The following is a 23,174-nucleotide window of genomic DNA, read 5'->3' on the forward strand; positions in this document are numbered from 1 at the left end:
AGCTGGATATGAGTCAGCAGTGTGCCCTTGTTGCCAAGAAGGCCAATGGCATTTTGGGATGTATAAGTAGGGGCATAGCGAGCAGATCGAGGGACGTGATCGTTCCCCTCTATTCGACATTGGTGAGGCCTCATCTGGAGTACTGTGTCCAGTTTTGGGCCCCACACTACAAGAAGGATGTGGATAAATTGGAGAGAGTCCGGCGAAGGGCAACAAAAATGATTAGGGGTCTAGAACACATGACTTATGAGGAGAGGCTGAGGGAGCTGGGATTGTTTAGCCTGCAGAAGAGAAGAATGAGGGGGGATTTGATAGTTGCTTTCAACTACCTGAAAGGGGGTTCCAAAGAGGATGGCTCTAGACTGTTCTCAATGGTAGCAGATGACAGAACGAGGAGTAATGGTCTCAAGTTGCAGTGGGGGAGGTTTAGATTGGATATTAGGAAAAACTTTTTCACTAAGAGGGTGGTGAAACACTGGAATGCGTTACCTAGGGAGGTGGTAGAATCTCCTTCCTTAGAGGTTTTTAAGGTCAGGCTTGACAAAGCCCTGGCTGGGATGATTTAACTGGGAATTGGTCCTGCTTCGAGCAGGGGGTTGGACTGGATGGCCTTCGGGGGTCCCTTTCGACCCTGATATTCTATGATTCTTTCCCTCGCCACCTTCCAACTGAATGCCTTGATTTGGCTGCCAGTTAAACAATCAAATTCCCTGCTGTTGCTCCAAGTACAAACTATCTCTTGTCATCCAGAGAGCTTCCTGGTAGCTTTCTCCATTAAGGCCTGATTGAGACTCAGACCTCTTGCACAGCACATTACCTACCTCATGACATTGATCTGAATCTGTTTGGACAGGAAGTGTTGATAGCCGATGCTAATCTGTTCTGAAGCTTAGAATCTGCTTTGAGTTGCTTTGCTGACAGCTCTGCCAAACCTGCTATATGGGCTCTGCCCTAGTTCTGCCCTGGTATGGGAAAGAGGAACAGTCCATTCTTATAACCATCCTCCAACCAGTGCCAATCTCTGTCCTTCACCAAGACGGTGAAGAGAACTCCCTTTGTTGGTGCTGCTCTTATGTTTGGCTGGGAGGAAGCATCTGTGGTTTGTATTGCAGTAAAGCCTGTGGATGCCAATCAGAAAACAGGGCCCTGCTGTGCTAGGTACTATACAGACACAGTTAAAAGATAGTCCCTGCCCCAAAAGAGTTTGCAGGCTACATTATCGCCTGACGATGATGGTGAATGAGGCAAAGGGGAGGAGGGAGAAGGGAAGTGGGAGATAACTACATTAGTCAAACGATAATAAGTAGAGATCTTAGTTCACTATCTTCCTTGCCATGAACAGTTATCTCCACTAATTCACCTAGTTTGACCTCTTGACAGTGGCCAAATCTGCTGTCTCTGTCTCAGGTACCAGTGTATTCGTAGCAGGGCTTTGGAGCTGTGCTCCGGCTCTGCTCCAGCTCCAGGCAAAAACCTGCAGCTCCGGTGCTCCGGAACTGCTCCAAGCTCCAGGCCAAAGCCCTGATTCGTAGGACATGGCACAATCTCCACATGTCAAAATAGATGAAATTCACCCCAAATCCCCATTCATCTCCTATTAATTATCCTGCTTGTAGAGAGCAGAGTGCACACTTTGGATCTCTCATTTGGATCCCATCTCCTGCCAGTGTTGCAGGCTGCTCTATATTAAATCCATCCCCAAGCCTCCCTATCAACTAACTCTCTTTAGGAATGAAACTTTGGTCTCATCCCCGTTGCTCTGGCCTATAAGCTGGGGTTGGGGTCTGGGCAGGGAGTGGCCCCAGGAGCCTGAGAAGTCTGAGTATCTTCACCAAAATGATCAGACGGCGAGTCTCATGGCTCAAATTAACCTTGCTCCTGCAGAACTGCTCTTTGGAGCTGTGCAGACCCCAGGATCCTTGGGCATGCCCAGTGCAGATGGGGTCCTTAAGAAACACCCCACAGTAAGGGATTAGGTACCCCCATGCGGAGAGGCATCATCTCTTGGGAATTAGGTCTTGATTGTCTATCCAACTGGAAGCTCTTTTATCTATTTGTAAAGTAATGAAAAGGAGAGTCTATTTCCCCCAGACCCCATACACCCTCTGAGCAGCAGGGCATAGTTAGTTCCATAAGGTCCCCCAACCCCTGGCCTGCTGTCAGTGTTCCCTTTGGCTGGTGAATTCTGCCTCAGCTCCTGCTCTCTCCCTTTTCCTCCTCTCTCAGGCTGGCTCATTACTGTCAGCTCCATGACGTGCAGACCCTGGCCATGCTCTGCAGTGTGTTTGAGGCCCAGTCCAGGCTGCAGGGATGCGTGAGTTCCTCTGGACCCTTCCTTCAGCGTTCCTCCAACGGGCTCTCCCACAGCCGATATGTATGCACAGCCATTTCTTTCCAACTGCTTTTCTTGAAAATCTGAAATAGCTTTGGTTCGTGTGTGACACAACTTCCTCTTGTTTCCACTCAACAGCCCAGCTTTACGTCTTCGGGCTCCTGTTCCAGCATGTCAGATCCTGGACTCAACACTGGAGGCTGGAACATAGGTATGGAGAGGCAGGGGAGTGGACAGGTAGAGGAAATGACTTTATTCGCATGAGCACCCTAGGCAATAAATGGCTATCTGTGGTGGTGATGGTGGTAAAGAATTGCAAGTGGTTGTGGATCTGAGAAGCAAAGAGCAAAATTCCATGGTTTTTTTGGTGGGTCAGGTACCATGGCTGGAAATGAGCATGACTCCAAGTGCCATCTGCCCCTGTTAATGGTTTAATGTTGATGTTTCTTCTGACTCTTCCGTCCTTCCATAGTGTGTTCTGTCAAACTGTGCACTGGTGGAACGAGTCTCCCTGCAAAATTCACCTGATGTGCACGAGGACTCCAGGTCACTGTCAGCGCGCTGGATGGGAGATCACACTGGAGCCAAAACCAGCTCTCTCTATGGCAGTGTCTCTCCCCATGGCAGATGGGTGGTGGGACAAACCACTCAGAATGACCCTATTACTAGACAACCTGTCTCTCTGATATTGGACTACAAGGAACCGAGGCAGCTTGCTTTGTCTAATAGAGCAAACCTTCCCCAAGCCCCATTCAGCTTTCGAGGACTTGATTCCAAATATCCATCCCATCCCTTCTATTTTCCCGGGTATTTGTGACCAAAGATAAGTAGGTGGCTGTGGCTGGTGATATTTTGCTCCTCTCCTGGCTTGGCAGATGCTCCAGGTGACACTGCCTTGTTGCTGTGCTGGTCACACAAGGTGATGTGGGATCATTGCTGCCAGAGCACTTGTCCACTTTGAAGCCAGTCATTCTGTACACCGCAGCCCATAGCCATTACCAGTTGGGACAATTCAGATATTTGCTGGAAGGGCTATGACCAGGGCCTTCGCGTTTTCTCTCTACTCCAGAGTTGTGGGAGAGGCGCTTGCTTCTTGACTTTGCGATGGCTTAGCTAGAATAGTGGCAGTCGGGAAGGCTCGAGTGTCGGTGGCAGCCCTTAAAAGTGACACAAATACTTTGGATCCTACAGGCATTTCCCACCAAGTTAACGCTTTTGTTTCCCCAGGATCCAGCGTAATGCCATTTACATGATATTTGACTCTCAATGGCCTACATTGGGCCCAAGCAGCAGCAAACCTTTAATCGCTCCGTGCAGTTTGCAGCTATCTGTGGAACAGGGAAGGGAGCAGAAGCAAGGACAATCCCACTGATGTTGGTGTGCCACTCTTCTCCCTACACCCAGGGGTCATGCGCTTCTCTGAAAGATTTCCTCCATGAGGCCCCTTTTGATACCAGCCTCCTCACATGGCCCTAGAGGAACAAGAATCCTCCCCTCCCCCAGCCCAAGGTGTGGAACCCCTGACACCAGTGTGCTCCCAGCCACTGGGAATGGAACCGTACTGGTGCTAACTTTCCTACCAGCACCCAGCGGTGCAAGTCTCCTGTGAAGCAATCTGCTTGTTTTCATATGGGGTGGAAGACAGGTGCAGCCTTCTGAATCCAGATTTCCTGTGTCCTGGGAGCCTTCTCCCCATACAGTCATTGCATGGCCCCTTTGCTGGGGAGCTGGAGGGATGCTCGCAAGAGGCTGATTGCAAATGAAAGGGTTGGCTCTGGCTCCCTGCGATGTAGGAGTGTTTGTAATGGTGTAGACCAGGGGTTCTCAGCCTTTTGCTTTCTGAGGCCCCCACAACGTGCTCTAAAACTCCACAGCCCACCTGTGCCACAACAACTGGTTTTCTGCATATAAAAACCAGGACTGGTATTAAGGGGTAGCAAGCAGGGCAATTGCCCAGGGCCCCACATCACAGGGGGTACCGTGAAGCTAAGTTACTCAGGCTTCTGCTTCAGCCCCAGGTGGCGGGGCTCAGGGCCATGCAGTGGAGCTTCGGCTTTCTGCCCTGGGCCCCAGCGAGTCTAACACTGGTCCTGCTTGGCAGAACCCCGAAACTTGTTCACAGCCCCCAGGGGGCGCCCCGGACCCCTGGTTAAGACGTACTGGTGTAGAAGACAATATTAACACTTCCTAGGGTGGGAGAGCACATAGCTGCACGTGCTTCCATCTAACTTTCACATCTCCTCCCCACATCACAGGGCCTCATTCATACCCCACTCATCACTGCCTTTCTGGGGCACATTAACCATCTTTTGACTTATGCAGCAAGCAAAGAGACAGAGCACACATTCACCGCCTGGTGCGAGTCTTCGCCTGACGACCTCCGCTATGGAAACCTGACGTACGCTGACCACCGGGAGCGCGAGAGAGATCAACACGACAAGAACAAAAGGTAGCACACAGCAACTCCCGTTTGTGCAGCTTCTGGGCAGTTCATAGAAACATAGAATATCAGGGTTGGAAGGGACCTCAGGAGGTCATCTAGTCCAACCCCCTGCTCAAAGCAGGACCGATCCCTGACTAAATCATCCCAGCCAGGGCTTTGTCAAGTCTGACCTTAAAAACTTCTAGGGAAGGAGATTCCACTACCTACCTAGGTAACGTATTCCAGTGTTTCACCACACTCCTAGTGAAAAAGTTTTTCCTAACCTAAATCTCCCCCACTGCAACTTGAGACCATTACTCCTTGTTCTGTCATCTGCTACTATTGAGAACAGCCTAGAGCCATCCCCTTTGGAACCCCCTTTCAGGTAGTTGAAAGCAGCTATCAAATCCCCCCTCATTCTTCTCTTCCGCAGACTAAACATCCCCAGTTCCCTCAGCCTCTCCTCATAAGTCATGTGTTCTAGACCCCTAATCATTTTTGTTGCCCTTCGCTGGACTCTCTCCAATTTATCCACATCCTTCTTGTAGTGTGGGGCCCAAAACTGGACACAGTACTCCAGATGAGGCCTCACCAATGTCGAATAGAGGGGAACGATCACATCCCTCGATCTGCTCGCTATGCCCCTACTTATACATCCCAAAATGCCATTGGCCTTCTTGGCAACAAGGGCACACTGCTGACTCATATCCAGCTTCTCGTCCACTGTCACCCCTAGGTCCTTTTCCGCAGAACTGCTGCCTAGCCATTCGGTCCCTAGTCTGTAGCGGTGCATTGGATTCTTCCATCCTAAGTGCAGGACCCTGCACTTATCCTTATTGAACCTCATCAGATTTCTTTTGGCCCAATCCTCCAATTTGTCTAGGTCCTTCTGTATCCTATCCCTCCCCTCCAGCGTATCTACCACTCCTCCCAGTTTAGTATCATCCGCAAATTTGCTGAGAGTGCAATCCACACCATCCTCCAGATCATTTATGAAGATATTGAACAAAACCGGCCCCAGGACCGAACCACTTCTTTCTCCACAGAGGGTTCTGTAGTTCTCAGAGTCAGCTGGAAGGCTGTATAGCTAGCTGTTCCGTGGTGGCATTACAGCTAATCAAGGGGGAGTTGGCAAGCCCTTAGTCCAGACTTTCACTCAGTTAGTGGCCTTGAAAGCTTAATGTGCCAAACCAATTCTGCTCAAGTGATTGGCTGACTGCCTGTGAAATCTTTTCATGAATCAGCTGCAGCGAGGGCTTCAGAAGAGAACCTGATCCTCCCCCACGCATCCTAGTTCCGATGACAGATGTGGTCCACTCAGGCTCACTGTGACATTGTCATTCAAAACATTATAACACTGTCTGAGAGACTAGGAAAATAATATGTTGCTCCCGTAGCTACCTGTGAAGTGACTTCATAGCCATTGCTGGTGGCTGGGTTGAGAATCGCAGCTAGAGCTGTGGTGAGTGAACAGATCAAGTGACTGACTGTGTGGGTCCTTCCTCTAGGCTCCTGGACCCTGCCAACACTCAGCAGTTTGATGACTTCAAGAAATGCTACGGGGAAATCCTTTATCGCTGGGGTCTACGAGAGAAACGGGCTGAGGTTCTGAAGTTTGTCTCCTGTCCGCCCGACCCGCACAAGGGAATTGGTGAGTGTGTAATTCTGCCTCTTCCAGTTACCCTGTACTGTCCTTGTCCTGCCTCAAAGGTTTGGGGATAAATATTCAGCAGACATGATGACCTAAGATGTATCCATTAAGTCCATCAAGAGACTGGCTGTGGCAGAAAATTGCTTGGTAAGTACTCAGCCCCCCCCCCCCCCTCCCCCCCCCCGTTGGCAGTTCACAGTGGAGATGGGCTCTTTAGATCTTGGCTAAGTGGCTTTGTATGTGGGACGGAGGGATGTTACTAGCTGGAAGTGTGTTTACCCCTGTGTAGTGATGGCCTCTTGACAGTGCTAGAGGCTGTTCCTCATCTGGGGTAGTATGGGGAGCCAACCCAATCGCTGACTATGGATTAAGAGGTTCTCACAATGTCTAGTGCAGAGGTGGGCAAACTATGGGCCACGCCCGGCCCGGCCCTTGAGCTCCTGGCCAGGGAGGCTTACCCACGGCCCCTCCCCTGCTGTCCCCCCTCCTCCGCAGCCTCAGCTCGCCATGCTGCCAGCGCTCTGTGCGGCGGGGCTGCTAGCTCCTGCCAGGCAGCAAGGTGGCGTGGCTACCAGACATGCTGCTCTGAGCGGCATGGTAAGGCGGAGGGGGCGGGGTAATTGGATAAGGGGCAGGAGGTCCTGGGGGGCAGTCAGGGGACAGGGGGTTGTTGGATGGGGAGGAGGTTGGGGGGGGGCAATCAGGGGATAAGGAACAGGAGGGGTTGGATAGGTGTGGGAGTCCTAGGGGGCCTGTCAGGGGCAGGGGTGTGGGTAGGGGTCAGGGCAGTCAGGGGACAGGGAGCGAGGGGCGGGGGTTGGGTAGGGTGGGGGGTCAGGGGACAAGGAGGGGGTAGTCAGGGGACAAGGAGCAGGGGAGGTTGGATGGGTGGGGGGTTCTGAGGGGGGCAGGAAGTGGGAGGGGGTGGATAGGGGGCAGGGGCCAGGCTGTTTGGGGAGGCACAGCCTTCCCTACCCAGCCCTCCATACAGTTTTGGAACCCTGATGTGGTCCTCGGGCCAAAAAGTTTGCCCACCCCGGTCTAGTGGGTAGAATCACAAAAGCCTGTTTTCTGGCTTTAGGAAACCCAGCCTAAAAATGGGTGGGCCAGATACTCCCCCAAACCCTGTGGCTGCCCATTGCAGTTCTCCAGCAGGCTTAGCAAGAGGAAGGCACACTGCACTTCTGGGTGGGCGTAATGTCAGACAGGAAAGCAGCATTAGCAGCAGCTGTGAGGAAGCTCGCTTTGCCCCGTCACCTTGTCATTGGGCTGGAAGAGCCGAGCAGCCTGGATCATGGCTGCTCTTCTCCAGGAAAATGGCAGCCTCACACCAGAGGTCGTCTTTGCTCCCCCTGACATGCTGGGATTGGCTTGTGCCTGTTTGTTTCTCACGGAGGAGATGGATGCTAAAGACAAAATTCTTCAGAAATGTAGAGAGAGAAGAGGGCAGCTGAGGATTTCACCTCCACAGCACCTCAGTCCAGCCCAGGTTAGTCATGGCTAAAAGCAGTTCCCTTCTCCTGATGCTGTTCAGATGGCTTGTTTTAATGGGTCTCATGCTGTGGTGTCTCCGCCTAACTGGGTAGCCTCAGCAGAGCAGCAAAAGAATGTAACAGGCTTGTGAGAAGAACTCTGCTCTTACTCAGGGAGGCAGGCTCCCCAGGTCAGGTCTGAGGCAGATCAGCAGGGCTGGTGGAAGACGAGGGAGACTCTGCTGCACCTGCCCGGGGACCAGTAAAGAACTGCAGTCTCCAGGACTACAGGGGCCAGCAGTAACTGTTTTTCTCTCTGTTTCTTTTCCCTCTCCTCCACTGCCAGAGTTCGGGGTGTACTGCACTCACTGCCGCAGCGAGGTGCGGGGCACCCAATGCGCCATCTGCAAGGGCTTCACTTTCCAGTGTGCCATCTGCCACGTGGCAGTGCGAGGCTCCTCCAATTTCTGTCTCACTTGTGGGCATGGAGGACACACCAGTCACATGATGGAGTGGTTTCGCACCCAGGAAGTGTGCCCCACCGGCTGCGGGTGCCACTGTCTGCTTGAGAGCACGTTCTGAGCACAGTCAGTGAGAGCAGAGAGCGTCCCAGAACTGGATCTAACACTTATTCCTAAACCACGGTCAGTCAGCTTCTCTCCACAGTATCTACAGAGGATGCCTATGGGGGCTGAAGCAGGGTTTCCTTGCTGTGCATTGTACTGGTATTACCAAATGCTTCCCGTCTTCCAACATCTTCCCAGGTGTCTCTAGCTAGAAGTGGCCAAACTCCCTGTGCCGTTGCTCGTAATGCCATTCTGGGAAAATCAGGCTCGGCTAGAACGGGTACATGGCGGGCGGTTCGTCTCCCTGGGGCCGGAGGGAGTGTGTGAAACACCCCCTCTGGAGGGTCTTTCCAAGGGCCTCCTGGGGGGAAGAAGTTGGACAAGATCAAGTCCCCTGACAAAGACAATCCTCTTAACTAAGTTAAGGTGAAACTCGTTTCCAGACAGGAGTGAAGTTCCAATCTTAACTCAGTCTTCAAAGAGCAAATGGACAATGAGACTCTGAGCGAAGACATTTCAATACCAAGGAGTCAGGGGAGATTTTTTTAATGTTTTTTCTGAACTGTGATTTCTTGGCCTAATAAAATTCTGTTAATCACATGAAACAAAAGGATCAATCTACCTTTTAAATGATAATTTAAACCTTTTAAATGATAATTTCCTAGTTTCCTATTCAGTTGGTTAATAACTGTAGATGGTATAATCCCCCCCGCCCCAGCTCAGTGCAGTCAGTACAGGGTTTACAATGGCTCCGGGGGCGCCAGGCCCACACTTCGAAGGGGTCCACAAAGGATTAATCCGGCCTGGGCCACAGCCCAGCAATGTGAAGAGTCAGCAACTTCCCAGCGCCAGCTGAAACACTCAGCAGCCTGGGGAGTGCAGTGCACAGGTGCAAAAGGAACTGGGTGTTGCAGGGTGTGCTGGGAGTTGTAGTTTGCACGCCGCTGTGTTTCACTGGGGCCCTGGGCTGCCAGCTGCACTACTAGTCCCAGAATGCCCCGCGCCATGCTACCAGCCACCCCAGCTTAAATTGTCAGAGCAGACCAAAAAGAAACCCCAACCAAGGAAATGGCCTGGTGCAGTGAGAGGGTTCCTGGTGCTAATCCTGCTGCGCTCACTTCCCCCTTGGAGCTCCTGGCTCCCACCACCCCTGAGTCTCCCCTACTCTCCTGGGGCGGTGGCAGGGCCGCCCAGAGGATTCAGGGGGCCTGGGGTCTTTGGCGGAGGGGGTCCTTCCGCTCAGGGTCTTTGGGGCACTTCGCCGAAAACATGGAGCGGAAGGACCCCCTGCTGCCGAAGTGCCACTGAAAACACTCGTGGGGGCCCCTGTGGGGCCCAGGGCAAATCGCCCCACTTGCCCCCCCTCTGGGCAGCTCTGGGCGGTGGGGAGCTGGGGGCAGCCCCCCAGCAAATGTGATGCCTGGGGGCTCCTGGGCATTGTCTCAACCCTGCACTTCAGGTGGGGGTGGTGGTCTGTGGTCCCTGGGAGCAGGGCAGGGTGGTGACAGTGGGACTTGTCAGTGCTGGCTTCCGTGCCCCCTGCCAGTGGGAATGCCCAGGAACTGCCCCCTTGCACTCCGGGGAGGGGAGGGGGCACAGCCCAGTTTTGCAGGAAAGGGGCAGTTGTGGGGCAAGTCAGGGTGCGATGGGGGAGCTGGCAGTGACTCCGTGTGGGGGGTGTAGGAGAAGAAGGGTGTTTAAGGTGGGGGTTGGTATGACAGGGGCAGAGGGAGGGTGGGGAGGGAGAGTCTGGGTTGAAGATGGGGGTTGGCTCAGTGTGTGTGTGTTGGGGGGCAGGTAGTAGAAGAGAGGGAGGTGACAGCCCTGGGGTGAAAGCCCAGGGGTGACAGCCCTGTTTAAAAATAGCCAGAGCTTCGCGAACCAGATGAGCGTCAGCGAACCAGATGAGCAGCGGGGGACAGCAGAGCAGCACACAGCAGGAGTTTGCCTGGGAGTTCGCCTAGAGTGAGCCCAGTGAGGCTTACATCTTGCCAACTTCTCTGAGGAAGCTCATAGTAGGAAGGTGATATGGAAGGGGGGGGTTCAGCTGTTGTGACCTGCACTGGATGTGCCATGTTTGTCTTTCTTCCACAGGACAGAAGCGACTTTGTCTGTACAAAGTGCAAGCTGGTCTCCATATTGGAAGAGAAGATTGAAGGTCTGGAGCAACAGATAACGACCCTGCGTTGCATACGAGAAACGGAGGATTTTCTGGACAAAAGTCAGGATATGCTTCTACGGGCACAAAGCTCTAAAGATTTAGAGCAGGTTGCACAATGGAGCCAAGAGGCCAGTGAAGAAGCTTGGCAACATGTGACCTCCAGAAGAAGAAGGGGGAATGTCCGGGTTCCAGCAACGCGGACACAGGTAACTAACCGCTTTCATGTTCTCTCCACAGGTACCATTGCGGAGAGTGGACCAGATGATATGTCTGGGGGGAGAAAGCAGAAGGAGACTCCGCTGGTTGGAAGGCATGAGATGTGCTGTCCTGAGATGGGGGGTTCCACGACCACCACTCCCAAGAGAAGGAGGTGGGTGGTGGTGGTCGGGGACTCTCTACTCCGGGGGACTGAGTCATCTATCTGCCGCCCTGACTGGGAAAACCAAGAAGTCTGCTGCTTGCCGGGGGCTAAGATTCGCGATGTGATGGAGAGACTGCCAAGACTCATCAAGCCCTCGGATCGCTACCCCTTCCTGCTTCTCCACGTGGGCACCCATGATACTGCCAAGAATGACCTTGAGCGGATCACTGTGGACTACGTGGCTCTGGGAAGAAGGATAAAGGAGTTTGAGGCGCAAGTGGTGTTCTCGTCCATCCTCCCCGGGGAAGGAAAAGGCCTGGGTAGGGACCGTCGAATTGTGGAAGTCAACGAATGGCTACGCAGGTGGTGTCGGAGAGAAGGCTTTGGATTCTTTGACCATGGGATGGTGTTCCATGAAGGAGGAGTGCTAGGCAGAGACGGGCTCCACCTTACGAAGAGAGGGAAGAGCATCTTTGCGAGCAGGCTGGCTAACCTAGTGAGGAGGGCTTTAAACAAGGTTCACCAGGGGAAGGAGACCAGAGCCCTGAGGTAAGTGGGAAAGCAGGATACCGGGAGGAAGCACAGGCAGGAATGTCTGTGAAGGGAGGGCTCCTGCCTCATACTGAGAATGAGGGGCGATCAGCAGGTTATCTCAAGTGCTTATATACGAATGCACAAAGCCTTGGAAACAAGCAGGGAGAACTGGAGGTCCTGGTGATGTCAAGGAATTATGACGTGATTGGAATAACAGAGACTTGGTGGGATAAATTACATGACTGGAGTACTGTCATGGATGGTTATAAACTGTTCAGGAAGGACAGGCAGGGCAGAGAAGGTGGGGGAGTAGCACTGTATGTAAGGGAGCAGTATGACTGCTCAGAGCTCCGGTACGAAACTGCAGAAAAACCTGAGAATCTCTGGATTAAGTTTAGAAGTGTGAGCAACAAGAGTGATGTAGTGGTGGGAGTCTGCTATAGACCACCGGACCAGGGGGATGAGGTGGATGAGGCTTTCTTCCGGCAGCTCGCAGAAGCTACTAGATCGCACGCCCTGGTTCTCATGGGTGACTTTAATTTTCCTGATATCTGCTGGGAGAGCAATACAGCGGTGCATAGACAATCCAGGAAGTTTTTGGAAAGCGTAGGGGACAATTTCCTGGTGCAAGTGCTAGAGAAGCCAACTAGGGGGGGAGCTTTTCTTGACCTGCTGCTCACAAACCGGGAAGAATTAGTAGGGGAAGCAAAAGTGGATGGGAATCTGGGAGGCAGTGACCATGAGTTGGTTGAGTTCAGGATCCTGACACAGGGAAGAAAGGTAAGCAGCAGGATACGGACCCTGGACTTCAGGAAAGCAGACTTCGACTCCCTCAGGGAACGGATGGGTAGGATCCCCTGGGGGACTAACATGAAGGGGAAAGGAGTCCAGGAGAGCTGGCTGTATTTCAAGGAATCCCTGTTGAGGTTACAGGGACAAACCATCCCGATGTGTCGAAAGAATAGTAAATATGGCAGGCGACTAGCTTGGCTTAACAGTGAAATCCTAGCGGATCTTAAACATAAAAAAGAAGCTTACAAGAAGTGGAAGGTTGGACATATGACCAGGGAAGAGTATAAAAATATTACTCGGGCATGTAGGAATGAAATCAGGAGGGCCAAATCGACCTGGAGTTGCAGCTAGCAAGAGATGTCAAGAGTAACAAGAAGGGTTTCTTCAGGTATGTTGGCAACAAGAAGAAAGCCAAGGAACGTGTGGGCCCCTTACTGAATGAGGGAGGCAACCTAGTGACAGAGGATGTGGAAAAAGCTAATGTACTCAATGCTTTTTTTGCCTCTGTCTTCACGAACAAGGTCAGCTCCCAGACTGCTGCGCTGGGCATCACAACATGGGGAATAGATGGCCAGCCCTCTGTGGAGAAAGAGGTGGTTAGGGACTATTTAGAAAAGCTGGATGTGCACAAGTCCATGGGGCCGGACGAGTTGCATCCAAGAGTGCTAAAGGAACTGGCGGCTGTGATTGCAGAGCCATTGTCCATTATCTTTGAAAACTCATGGCGAACGGGGGAAGTCCCGGATGACTGGAAAAAGGCTAATGTAGTGCCAATCTTTAAAAAACGGAAGGAGGAGGATCCTGGGAACTACAGGCCAGTCAGCCTCACTTCAGTCCCCGGAAAAATCATGGAGCAGGTCCTCAAAGAATCAATCCTGAAGCACTTACATGAGAGGAAAGTGATCAGGAACAGTCAGCATGGATTCACCAAGGGAAGGTCATGCCTGACTAATCTAATCGCCTTTTATGATGAGATTACTGGTTCTGTGGATGAAGGGAAAGCAGTGGATGTATTGTTTCTTGACTTTAGCAAAGCTTTTGACACGGTCTCCCACAGTATTCTTGTCAGCAAGTTAAAGTAGTACAGGCTGGATGAATGCACTATAAGGTGGGTAGAAAGTTGGCTAGATTGTCGGGCTCAACGGGTAGTGATCAATGGCTCCATGTCTAGTTGGCAGCCGGTGTCAAGTGGAGTGCCCCAGGGGTCGGTCATGGGGCCGGTTTTGTTCAGTATCTTAATAAATGATCTGGAAGATGGTGTGGATTGCACTCTCATTAAATTTGCGGATGATACTAAACTGGGAGGAGTGGTAGATAAGCTGGAGGGCAGGGATAGGATACAGAGGGACCTAGACAAATTGGAGGATTGGGCCAAAAGAAATCTGATGAGGTTCAATAAGGATAAGTGCAGGGTGCTGCACTTAGGATGGAAGAGCCCAATGCACCGCTACAGACTAGGGACCGAATGGCTAGGCAGCAGTTCTGCAGAAAAGGACCTAGGGGTGACAGTGGACGAGAAGTTGGATTTCAGTCAACAGTGTCCCCTTGTTGCCAAGAAGGCCAATGGCATTTTGGGATGTATAAGTAGGGGCATAGCGAGCAGATCGAGGGACGTGATCGTCCCCCTCTATTCGACATTGGTGAGGCCTCATCTGGAGTACTGTGTCTAGTTTTGGGCCCCACACTACAAGAAGGATGTGGATAAATTGGAAAGAGTCCAGCGAAGGGCAACAAAAATGATTAGGGGTCTGGAACACATGACTTATGAGGAGAGGCTGAGGGAACTGGGATTGTTTAGTCTGCAGAAGAGAAGAATGAGGGGGGATTTGATAGCTGCTTTCAACTACCTGAGAGGTGGTTCCAGAGAGGATGGTTCTAGACTATTCTCAGTGGTAGAAGAGGACAGGACAAGGAGTAATGGTCTCAAGTTGCAGTGGGGGAGGTTTAGGTTGGATATTAGGAAAAACTTTTTCACTAGGAGGGTGGTGAAACACTGGAATGCGTTGCCTAGGGAGGTGGTGGAATCTCCTTCCTTAGAAGTTTTTAAGGTCAGGCTTGACAAAGCCCTGGCTGGGATGATTTAATTGGGGATGGGTCCTGCTTTTGAGCAGGGGGTTGGACTAGATGACCTCCTGAGGTCCTTTCCAACCCTGATATTCTATGAAAGTGTGTGGGAGGGTAGGCAGTAGCAGGGAGACTGAGGAGAGCCTTTGTAAGGGGATTAGTTGTGTGGGATAGGGACAATAGGTGGGGGTGGGGGAAGAGCCCAGGTGTGAAGATTGTTTGTGGGGGAGGAGGTGGTGGTGGGGAGATGCAGGTGTGACACCACTGCCTGCTACATCCAGGCTTAATATGGCTCATAAGTGTGTTAATTAAGCACTTGTGTTCAGGACCCCAAGCAGACCGAGTGTTTAAAGAAAAAAGACAAAACTAACAAACAAGCCCCCTTCCACACAAACCAAATTCAGTGGCGTTCTGGGTACTTTGATGTTAGCCTAGTTTGTTCTCTATGGGCTGAGTGAAGGTCTCAGTGTTGCCAGCACCCAGTGCTGAGAGGCCAAACAACAGCAGGGGTTGGTTCGCTACCCGGTGTGTTTCACCCAATAATCACAACGGGGTGGAGAAGCAGAAAAGTTTATTTGCAGCTGCAAAAAGGTACAAGGAGAATAAGATCTCAAATCCTGCATACAGAGCAGGAAGTTACACGGGCTTTTATACATCCTTTCTTCAGCATACTTATCCAATAGCAAGCTGCCCTAAGTATCCATCTAGCCAGCCAATCCAGTTCCCAGCTAGTCCCCTTGTTTTTTGTATCATTTGTTAACCTATACATAAAGCTGCTTTATTCAGCATTTTTCTTCCATGTCTGCCCTGTTTGGCCTTGTTTAGTTTCAGGCAGTCTGACTCTGCAACATATTGTTGCAGATCCTCAGCATAACTGCTGCGAGTGCCTCCAGGTGGGGGGGGCAAGGACACTTGAGCCTAGTGCGAGGGGGCTTCATCGACACTTGTGGTCTTCCATCCCCTCGAGTTACCTAGTGGCCATGCCCAGTGTCCCCAACATCAGTGTGGCTTCAAATATCTTATTTTGTTTTTGAATAAATGTTTTCATTCTCATCCCGGCAATACATTTACCGTGGCATCAAGGGTGCTGTCATGCTGGGACCACACGTGGAAGGGGCACATCACGACCACATGGGGGCCCACGAATGAATGGCTGGTGCTTAGCCTTCAGTCAGGTTTCAGAGGAGCAGCCGCGTTGGTCCGTATCCGCAAAAAGAACAGGAGGACTTGTGGCATCTTAGTGAGGAACCACTTGATGGGAGCGGGAGCTTCCGCGAGCTCCACCTCCCTCCGTCGGCTGCAGGCACGAAAGCCTGCGCTCCAAGAAACTGGTTCGTCTCTAAGGTGCCACAAGCCGCGACCCAGCCGGGACGGGGCACAGGGCTCCTCCTGCCGCCCCAGGGCGGGCAGGCACCTTTCTCCCTCTGAAATTCCCTGTGCCTGAAATCTTGGCATTGGGGAAACTGATCGTCTCCCTCCAGTACGGATTACATTTTTTTAAAGGGGAGCGAGGCAGAGCATCCCCCGGCTCGGCTCGGCGTCTCTGCCGCGGGCCCTGGCTGCCCGGCCAGGGGCAGGCAGCGAAGCGACGCTTCCTTGGGCCCGCGGCCCCCCTGCGCCCGGCAGGGGGCAGAGGCGACACCCGCAGCTCGGCCCTGCGGACCCCGCCGCAGCAGGGGGCGCCTGTCCGGCCACGTGCGCCTTTCGCGCGCGGCCCGGCTCGCGACGGGCGCTCTCCAGCGCAGGCCACAGCGCATGCGCCGCGTGGCGCCTTCCCGTCCTGGCTCGGCCATGACCCGGAAGTAGCTCTGGGTGCGCCGGACGTGCTCGAGCCCGGGGGCCGGCGCGCAGGGGGTAGGGGGCTGCGGGCTGCCCTGGGGGAGTGGCGGGGCCTGGGCCACCGACGAGACAACATGGGGGGCCCGCCCCCCCTTTACTCGCCCCCGGGCCCGGCCGCCCCCTTTTCTCGCCTCCCGCCCCGCCGTGGGCCCGGCCGCCCCCTTTTCTCGCCCCCCGCCCCGCTGTGGGCCCGGCCGCCCCCTTTTCTCGCCCCCCGCCCCGCCCCGGGCCCGGCCGTCCCCGCCCCGCCCCGGGCCCGGCCGCCCCCTTTTCTCGCCCCGCCCCACCCCGCCCCGGGCCCGGCCGCCCCCGCCCCGCCCCGCCCCGCCCCGGGCCCGGCCGCCCACTTTTCTCGCCCCCCGCCCCGCCCCGGGCCCGGCCGCCCCCTTTTCTCGCCCCCCGCCCCGCCCCGCCCCGGGCCCGGCCGCCCCCGCCCCGGGCCCGGCCGCCCCCTTTTCTCGCCCCCCGCCCCGCCCCGCCCCGGGCCCGGCCGCCCCCGCCCCGGGCCCGGCCGCCCCCTTTTCTCGCCCCCCGCCCCGCCCCGCCCCGCCCCGGGCCCGGCCGCCCCCGCCCCGGGCCCGGCCGCCCCCTTTTCTCGCCCCCCGCCCCGCCCCGCCCCGGGCCCGGCCGCCCCCGGCCCGCTCCGCTGTGGGCCCGGCCGCCCCCTTTTCTCGCCCCCCGCCCCGCCCCGGGCCCGGCCGTCCCCGCCCCGCCCCGGGCCCGGCCGCCCCCTTTTCTCGCCCCGCCCCGGCCGCCCCCGCCCCGCCCCGCCCCGGGCCCGGCCGCCCCCTTTTCTCGCCCCCCGCCCCGCCGAGGGCCCGGTCACCTTCCCTTTCGTCTCCACTCTCCCTTGCCCCCCCCTTCACCCCCAATCACCAGACTGACTGGAGACATCCCTTTCTCTTTTTTCAGCCCAGCCTGAGCGGCTCCCCCAGCCGCAGGACTCCAGGAGCTGCTGGGGCTCTAGGAAAACAGCGGAGAGCCTGGGCAGCGAGTCAGGGCTTGATGGGCGCCCCTCCCAGCCCCCACCCCCAGCCAAGCAGCAAGCGCTGGGGTAGCGGGAACTGTTATCTCAAAGCAGGGCGTTATGAGCCCAGTACGGCCCTTGCCTGCATTTGGGGGCTGCTGAGATCTGCCGCCCTGTCTGTGTGTAACCAAACATTAGCCACTGCAGAGTTGATGGGTCCCCGGTCCTGGTAACTCAGCCTTGTTACACATCCCGGCTTGTGCTGTACTGTGCTGGGGGGAGGCTGTTCTGCTTCACTGTGGGCCCCCCCCCGACGAAAAGTCTCCCTGACTTCAGTGGCACTTAAGTAGGTTGTTCATTTCAGTGCTTCTTGAATCTGGGCCACACTTTGTCGGGATGCTACCAGAATTACCTGCTCTGAAAACCACATATCTGTACTATATGACTACTAATATCGCTGGGGCCTGATTTTTCTCCGCAGTTTTTAAAGATGCAGGACAGTAGAGAGTCAGGTGTCTGGGATTTCTTCCTGTCTCTGTTACTGACTTTCCATGTGATATTAGGCAAGTAATTTTGCCTCTTTGTGCCTCAGTTTCCCTGTGTAAAAATGGAGATGTGACTCCACCTTTGTCAATTGTTTTGAGCTCTCCAGCTGAAAAGTCGAGTCCCTTTCTTTAACCCAAAGAGGCTGATCCCTAGTCCTACAACATAAAAAGAAAGTTTAGGAGAATTGCGCGTTCCAGGCTAGACTCCCAAGCACAGTACAAAGCCTAGTACCACAAGGTGTCAGCAGAGAATCCTGTTCAGAGACAGCCCAGGCTGGTGCTCTTGGAAAAGAGGCTTCCGGTAAACAGCTAGTGAGTATGAAAACTACTGAGCTTGTCACATTTCTACACAGCATTTGTCTCATGCCTGGAGGATCTACCTGGTTGGTGACTGCCTTTTCCCTTGTTGGATTTGCTCTGAGCAATTTAGTTGAATGCGATCATAGCTAGGAGTGGACATGGGTGATCACTTTTCTCCAGGAGCTGAATGTAGATGTGTCCCAGTGGTGGTCAGAAGAGGTTTTTTTCATTCTTGAAAAACTCTGTGGCTGTGACCCTTCTTTCTGTGTGTGGACATTGCCATGATAACTCTAAAAATGCAAATCCCACAGTCTGCATTGGCTGCAGATGGAGATACCTGCACTAGCAATCTGCAGGGTTTTACTGTTGATAGGTTAGGACAGCTGCCAGTCTCTTAGGAAGTCTAGTCGTATCTCCAGTCAGCACTTGAGATCAGTGTGGGTGGAACTTCTGTCCATCCCGGACTATAATCTCAACAAGACAGGGCCTTTGCTGTTATAAACCCGAGTGCTCTCCCCTAGTTTTGACAGTTCTCCAGGCCAGGTTGAAGCTGCTTTTATTTCTGTGTGTGTTTGTGTGTGGGCAGGAGAAGAAGCCTGTTGGGTCAGGGTGTACTAAAATACCCATCACCAAAGTATCTTAGCACTGTACAAAATGAAAGATCCATCGGTACATACTTTGCAGCAGTTCCTGGATCCACTGAGTAATGGCCCAGCTTGCCTTTCCAGCAGTTTAGTTTGATTTTTATCAAGGTGCTCTGTGGGCTATGAACATGAGTACTGTACAGATCCAAAGTTGTTGCTGTAGTGGATCAGACCTCTGCCTCCAGCATTGGCTGTTGCATGATGCTTAGAATCATAGAATATCAGGGTTGGTAGGGACCTCAGGAGGTCATCTAGTCCAACCCCCTGCTCAAAGCAGGACCAGTCCCCAACTAAATCATCCCAGCCAGGGCTTTGTCAAGCCTGACCTTAAAAATATCTAAGGAAGGAGTTTCCATCACTTCCCTAGGTAATGCATTCCAGTGTTTCACCACCCTCCTAGTGAAAAACTTTTTCCTAATATCCAACCTGAACCTCCCCCACTGCAACTTGAGACCATTAGTCCTTGTCCTGTCATCAGCTACCACTGAGAACAGTATAGATCCATCCTCTTTGGAACCCCCTTTCAGGTAGTTGAAAGCAGCTATCAAATCCCCCCTCATTCTTCTCTTCTGCAGACTAAACAATCCCAGTTCCCTCAGTCTCTCCTCATAAGTCATGTGTTCCAGTCCCCTCATCATTTTTGTTGCCCTCCGCTGGACTCTCTTCAATTTTTCCACATCCTTCTTGTAGTGTGGGGCCCAAAACTGGACACGGTACTCCAGATGAGGCCTCACCAATGTCGAATAGAGGGGGACGGTCACGTCCCTCGATCTGCTGGCAATGCCCCTACTTATAAATCCCAAGATGCCATTGGCCTTCTTGGCAACAAGGGCACACTGTTGACTCATATCCAGCTTCTTGTCCACTGTAACCCCTAGGTCCTTTTCTGCAGAACTGCTGCCGAGCCATTTAGTCCCTAGTCTGTAGCAGTGCATGGGATTCTTCCATCCTAAGTGCAGGACTCTGCACTTGTCCTTGTTGAACCTCATCAGATTTCTTTTGGCCCAATCCTCTAATTTGTCTAGGGCCCTCTGTATCTTATCCCTACCCTCCAGCGTATCTACCTCTCCTCCCACTTTAGTGTCATCTGAAAACTTGAGGAGAGTGCAGTCCACACCCTCCTCCAGATCATTTATGAAGGTATTGAACAAAACCGGCCCCAGGACCGACACTTGGGGCACTCCACTTGATACCGGCTGCCAACTAGACATGGAGCCATTGATCACTACCCGTTGAGCCCGACAATCTAGCCAACTTTCTATCCGCCTTATAGTCCATTCATCCAGCCCATACTTTTTGAACTTGCTGGCAAGAATACTGTGGGAGACCATGTCAAAAGCTTTGCTAAAGTCAAGGAACAACATGTCCACCGCTTTCCCCTCATCCACAGAGCCAGTTACCTCATCATAGAAGGCAATTAGGTTAGTCGGGCATGACTTGCCCTTGGTGAATCCCTGCTAACTGTTCCTGATCACTTTCCTCTCATCTAAGTGCTTCAGAATTGATTCCTTGAGGACCTGCTCCATGATTTTTCCAGGGACTGAGGTGAGGCTGACTGGCCTGTAGTTCCCAGGATCCTCCTTCTTCCCTTTTTTAAAGGTGGGCACTACATTAGCCTTTTTCCAGTCAGTCCGGGACTTCATCCGATCACCATGAGTTTTCAAAGACAATGGACAATCACATCAACGAACTCCTTTAGCACTCTTGGATGCAGCACATCCGGCCCCATGGACTTGTGCTCGTCCAGCTTTTCTAAATAGTCCCAAACCACTTCTTTCTCCACAGAGGGCTGGTCACTTCCTCCCCATGCTGTGCTGCCCAGTGCAGTAGTCTGGGAGCTGACCTTCTTCGTGGAGACTGAGGCAAAAAAAGCATTGAGTACATTAGCTTTTTCCACATCCTCTGTCACTAGGTTGCCTCCCTCATTAAGTAAGGGGCCTACGCTTTCCATGACTTTCTTCTTGTTGCTAACATATCTGAAGAAACCCTTCTTGTTACTCTTAACATCTCTTGCTAGCTGCAACTCCAGGTGTGATTTGGCCTTCCAGATTTCACTCCTGCATGCCCAAGCAATATTTTTATACTTTTCCCTGGTCATTTGTCCTATCTTCCACTTCTTGTAAACTTCAAGGGAAGGATGAAAGGAACCCATACTGGCTAGCTGTGCAATTGTGTACGTTGGGTGGAATTGCTTCCCAGCACCTGTGGGCAACCGTCTGCCCCCCTGAAGCATGAGTGTGACTTTCTTTATTGTGGTCTTAGCCTTGCTTGATGCAAAGTTGACTTTTTAAAAAGGAAATGTGAATTATTTATTTTTCTCCAGACTTGAATGGCAGTGGAAGGGGGGGATCCATTTTTTTGATGGAGGTTTGCTGTAGATCAGACCTGAGGTGCACTTAGTATAGCTGTGGGTGGGGACCCAGGAAGAGAATTGCAGTGTATTAGTCCAGCTATGTGGGGGACACATGCACAGTGTCTACCCTGTACTTTGCTGGTGCTGTTGTTTACCTCCATGAGTCCTGTTTATCAAACTGTCTCCTATGCTGATATATGCCTTTAAAGTTGGGCATCATTTTGTGCTTTTTACACTGTAGGCTTTGGTGAGCAGCAGCACCAGGGTTTGGCTGAAGAAGGGTAATTGGTGATGTCCAAGCAGGCTCAGCAGGGTGGTAAGTTGCGGCACATCCCAATACCCAGCCCAGCAGCAGAGGCAGTTGCCTGGCTGAGTTCTGTACACTTGAGGTATGGAATGCCAGTATTGCAATGAGCTAGCACCCCGAGTAATATTCATCCGTGAGGTCCTCTCTTCCATGCAGTGATATTCTGTTGCTGAAAGAGCACTGTTACTGTAAACAGAATACATTTAATATCCCCCCCCTCCCGGGGAAAACAACCCTATGTTAAGAGAACGTTAAGGTTGCAGAGTCAAACACTTAAAAATTTGGATGTGCCAGTATTCAGGTTGCCTGTGCAAACTCAGTTCAGCCTCCTTGTGTGAGGAGTAACATGGGTTATTACACAGTCTTTAATTACATGATCATGTGTTAGCTTTTCCCTAGGAACCCTGCTTCGTTCAGCTGACAGTACAGCAATGCTGAGACTCAGGAGTTCTGGGTTTTAATCCACATTCTGGGGGCCACAGACCCTTCTGTGCTGATCCCCAAAAAGCTCTGACCCTGTCTGCCCTCGCTCCTCTAGCTTATCCTTGTCATCCCAGACTCCCCATGGGCTTCTTGTCCCAGTTCCTCCCCCACCTCAGGGCTCGGATCCTGACTCTGTGTTCCAGTCAGGTGGCTTCTTCCTTCTTGCTGCAGGGAGAGTATTGGAGAGCACAGGCGAGACCAAGGAGCCAGCGAGAATACATTTTCTGGCTGAGGGGACCCGTAACTGGTATTGGTAACTTTTCCTGCATAAAGAAGTCAGTTGCAGAACAGGGGGAAAAGCCTGGGACTTTTATTTTCCAGTCCTGTTGGCTCTTGGGACAGTGGAGGGCAGTACGGCTTAGGCACCCACTAGCGGCTCCTCCCAGCCATGGGGTGGAGTCAGGGAAGCCTCTGTTACCCATCCGTGTCTGGTAGTCTCCTCCAAGTAACATGGCTATTGCAAGAGCAGGCTCTCTCTAGCCCTTTCCCTGCCCAGATGTAAGAGTCCTTCAGCTTTGCCTCCTCTCATGTGCAGGCCTGGGCCTCGGTAGGAGCTTGGAGCATGATATCTTGGTATGCGGGACATGTCTGCGCCAGTTCTCCAAGATAAAGCCCTTCACTCTACACAAGACCCACCGTAAGTCAGGCAACATCTACACTATGAATTGAGTTGACCTAACTTACATTGACATAGAGCCGCCACAGTAATTACATGGCTTGTGCGTGTCTCCGCTTTGCTGCTGGTGTCAGCGGTGCGCGTCCCCACCAGGTGCACTTGTACCAATTGTACTGCCAGTGTGAGGTATGTGGGACAGCTTCTGAAAGCCAGCAACAGTCAATGTGAGCAACGCAATGTCTGCACTGGTACTGTATTGGCCTAGCACATCAACACTGACTCTACAGCCCTAGTGGAGGTGGAGTTGTTAAGTCAGCGTAGTGGGTGAGTTACATCACTGGGAATGAAATTTCAGTGTAGATGCTTACAGAGTTATGTCGACATAAGCTGCCTTGCATCATCCTAACTCTAGCGTAGGGCAGGCCTTGTTCACTGACTCCAGAGCACCTGCACTGTACCAGCCCTGCATGCTCAGTCCCAGAGCTGAGAGTCATGCTAGGCTTTTTCCTTCTCATGCTTCATTGCTAGTAATGAACACTGGGCTCTGCTGCTAAGGGGGGGCCTGCTGCACAGTCAGGGGGCATTAGTTCAGGAGACTAGAGAACCAAACCCCCTGGGTTCCTGCACACCCCTCTCCTCTGGAAAGTGCCTGACTCTTAAGTTGGTCCAGAGGGAAATAGTTCATTACCTTGACTGCAAAGGCTAACGAGGGCAGGTTAGATGGTAGCACTTGGCTGCTATGAACAGCTGGTGCAGTGCCTGGCT

The 23,174-nt window shown here is 52.9% G+C and overlaps 2 protein-coding genes across 8 annotated transcripts in view; both read left to right on the forward strand.

The window, feature by feature from the left end:
• The window catches only part of WDR59 (WD repeat domain 59), an 88,334-nt gene extending 79,281 nt beyond the window's left edge, over positions 1-9,053 (forward strand). For 3 of the 4 annotated variants that reach the window (XM_048817075.2, XM_048817076.2, XM_048817078.2), the window contains 5 exons: positions 2,227-2,374; positions 2,471-2,543; positions 4,655-4,781; positions 6,263-6,405; positions 8,224-9,053. In XM_048817075.2, the coding sequence (XP_048673032.1) occupies positions 2,227-2,374; positions 2,471-2,543; positions 4,655-4,781; positions 6,263-6,405; positions 8,224-8,459 (727 nt within the window). In that variant the 3' untranslated portion in view covers positions 8,460-9,053. The remainder of the gene's footprint in view (positions 1-2,226; positions 2,375-2,470; positions 2,544-4,654; positions 4,782-6,262; positions 6,406-8,223) is intronic. The other variant, XM_048817079.2, reaches the window with a different exon arrangement.
• Positions 9,054-10,198: 1,145 nt separating this feature from the next.
• LOC125620874 (zinc finger E-box-binding homeobox 2) overlaps positions 10,199-23,174 on the forward strand; it is a 34,695-nt gene continuing 21,719 nt past the window's right edge. For 2 of the 4 annotated variants that reach the window (XM_048817100.2, XM_075118235.1), the window contains exons 1-2: positions 10,199-11,514; positions 21,245-22,430. In XM_048817100.2, the coding sequence (XP_048673057.2) occupies positions 10,472-11,514; positions 21,245-21,254 (1,053 nt within the window). In that variant the 5' untranslated portion in view covers positions 10,199-10,471 and the 3' untranslated portion in view covers positions 21,255-22,430. Of the gene's footprint in view, positions 11,515-17,004; positions 18,019-21,244; positions 22,431-23,174 lie in introns of those variants that run through there. The other 2 variants (XR_012664513.1, XM_048817099.2) reach the window with 2 other exon arrangements.

The sequence above is a fragment of the Caretta caretta genome, chromosome 12 (genome assembly GCF_965140235.1).
Source record: "Caretta caretta isolate rCarCar2 chromosome 12, rCarCar1.hap1, whole genome shotgun sequence".
NCBI classification, from domain to species: domain Eukaryota; kingdom Metazoa; phylum Chordata; order Testudines; family Cheloniidae; genus Caretta; species Caretta caretta.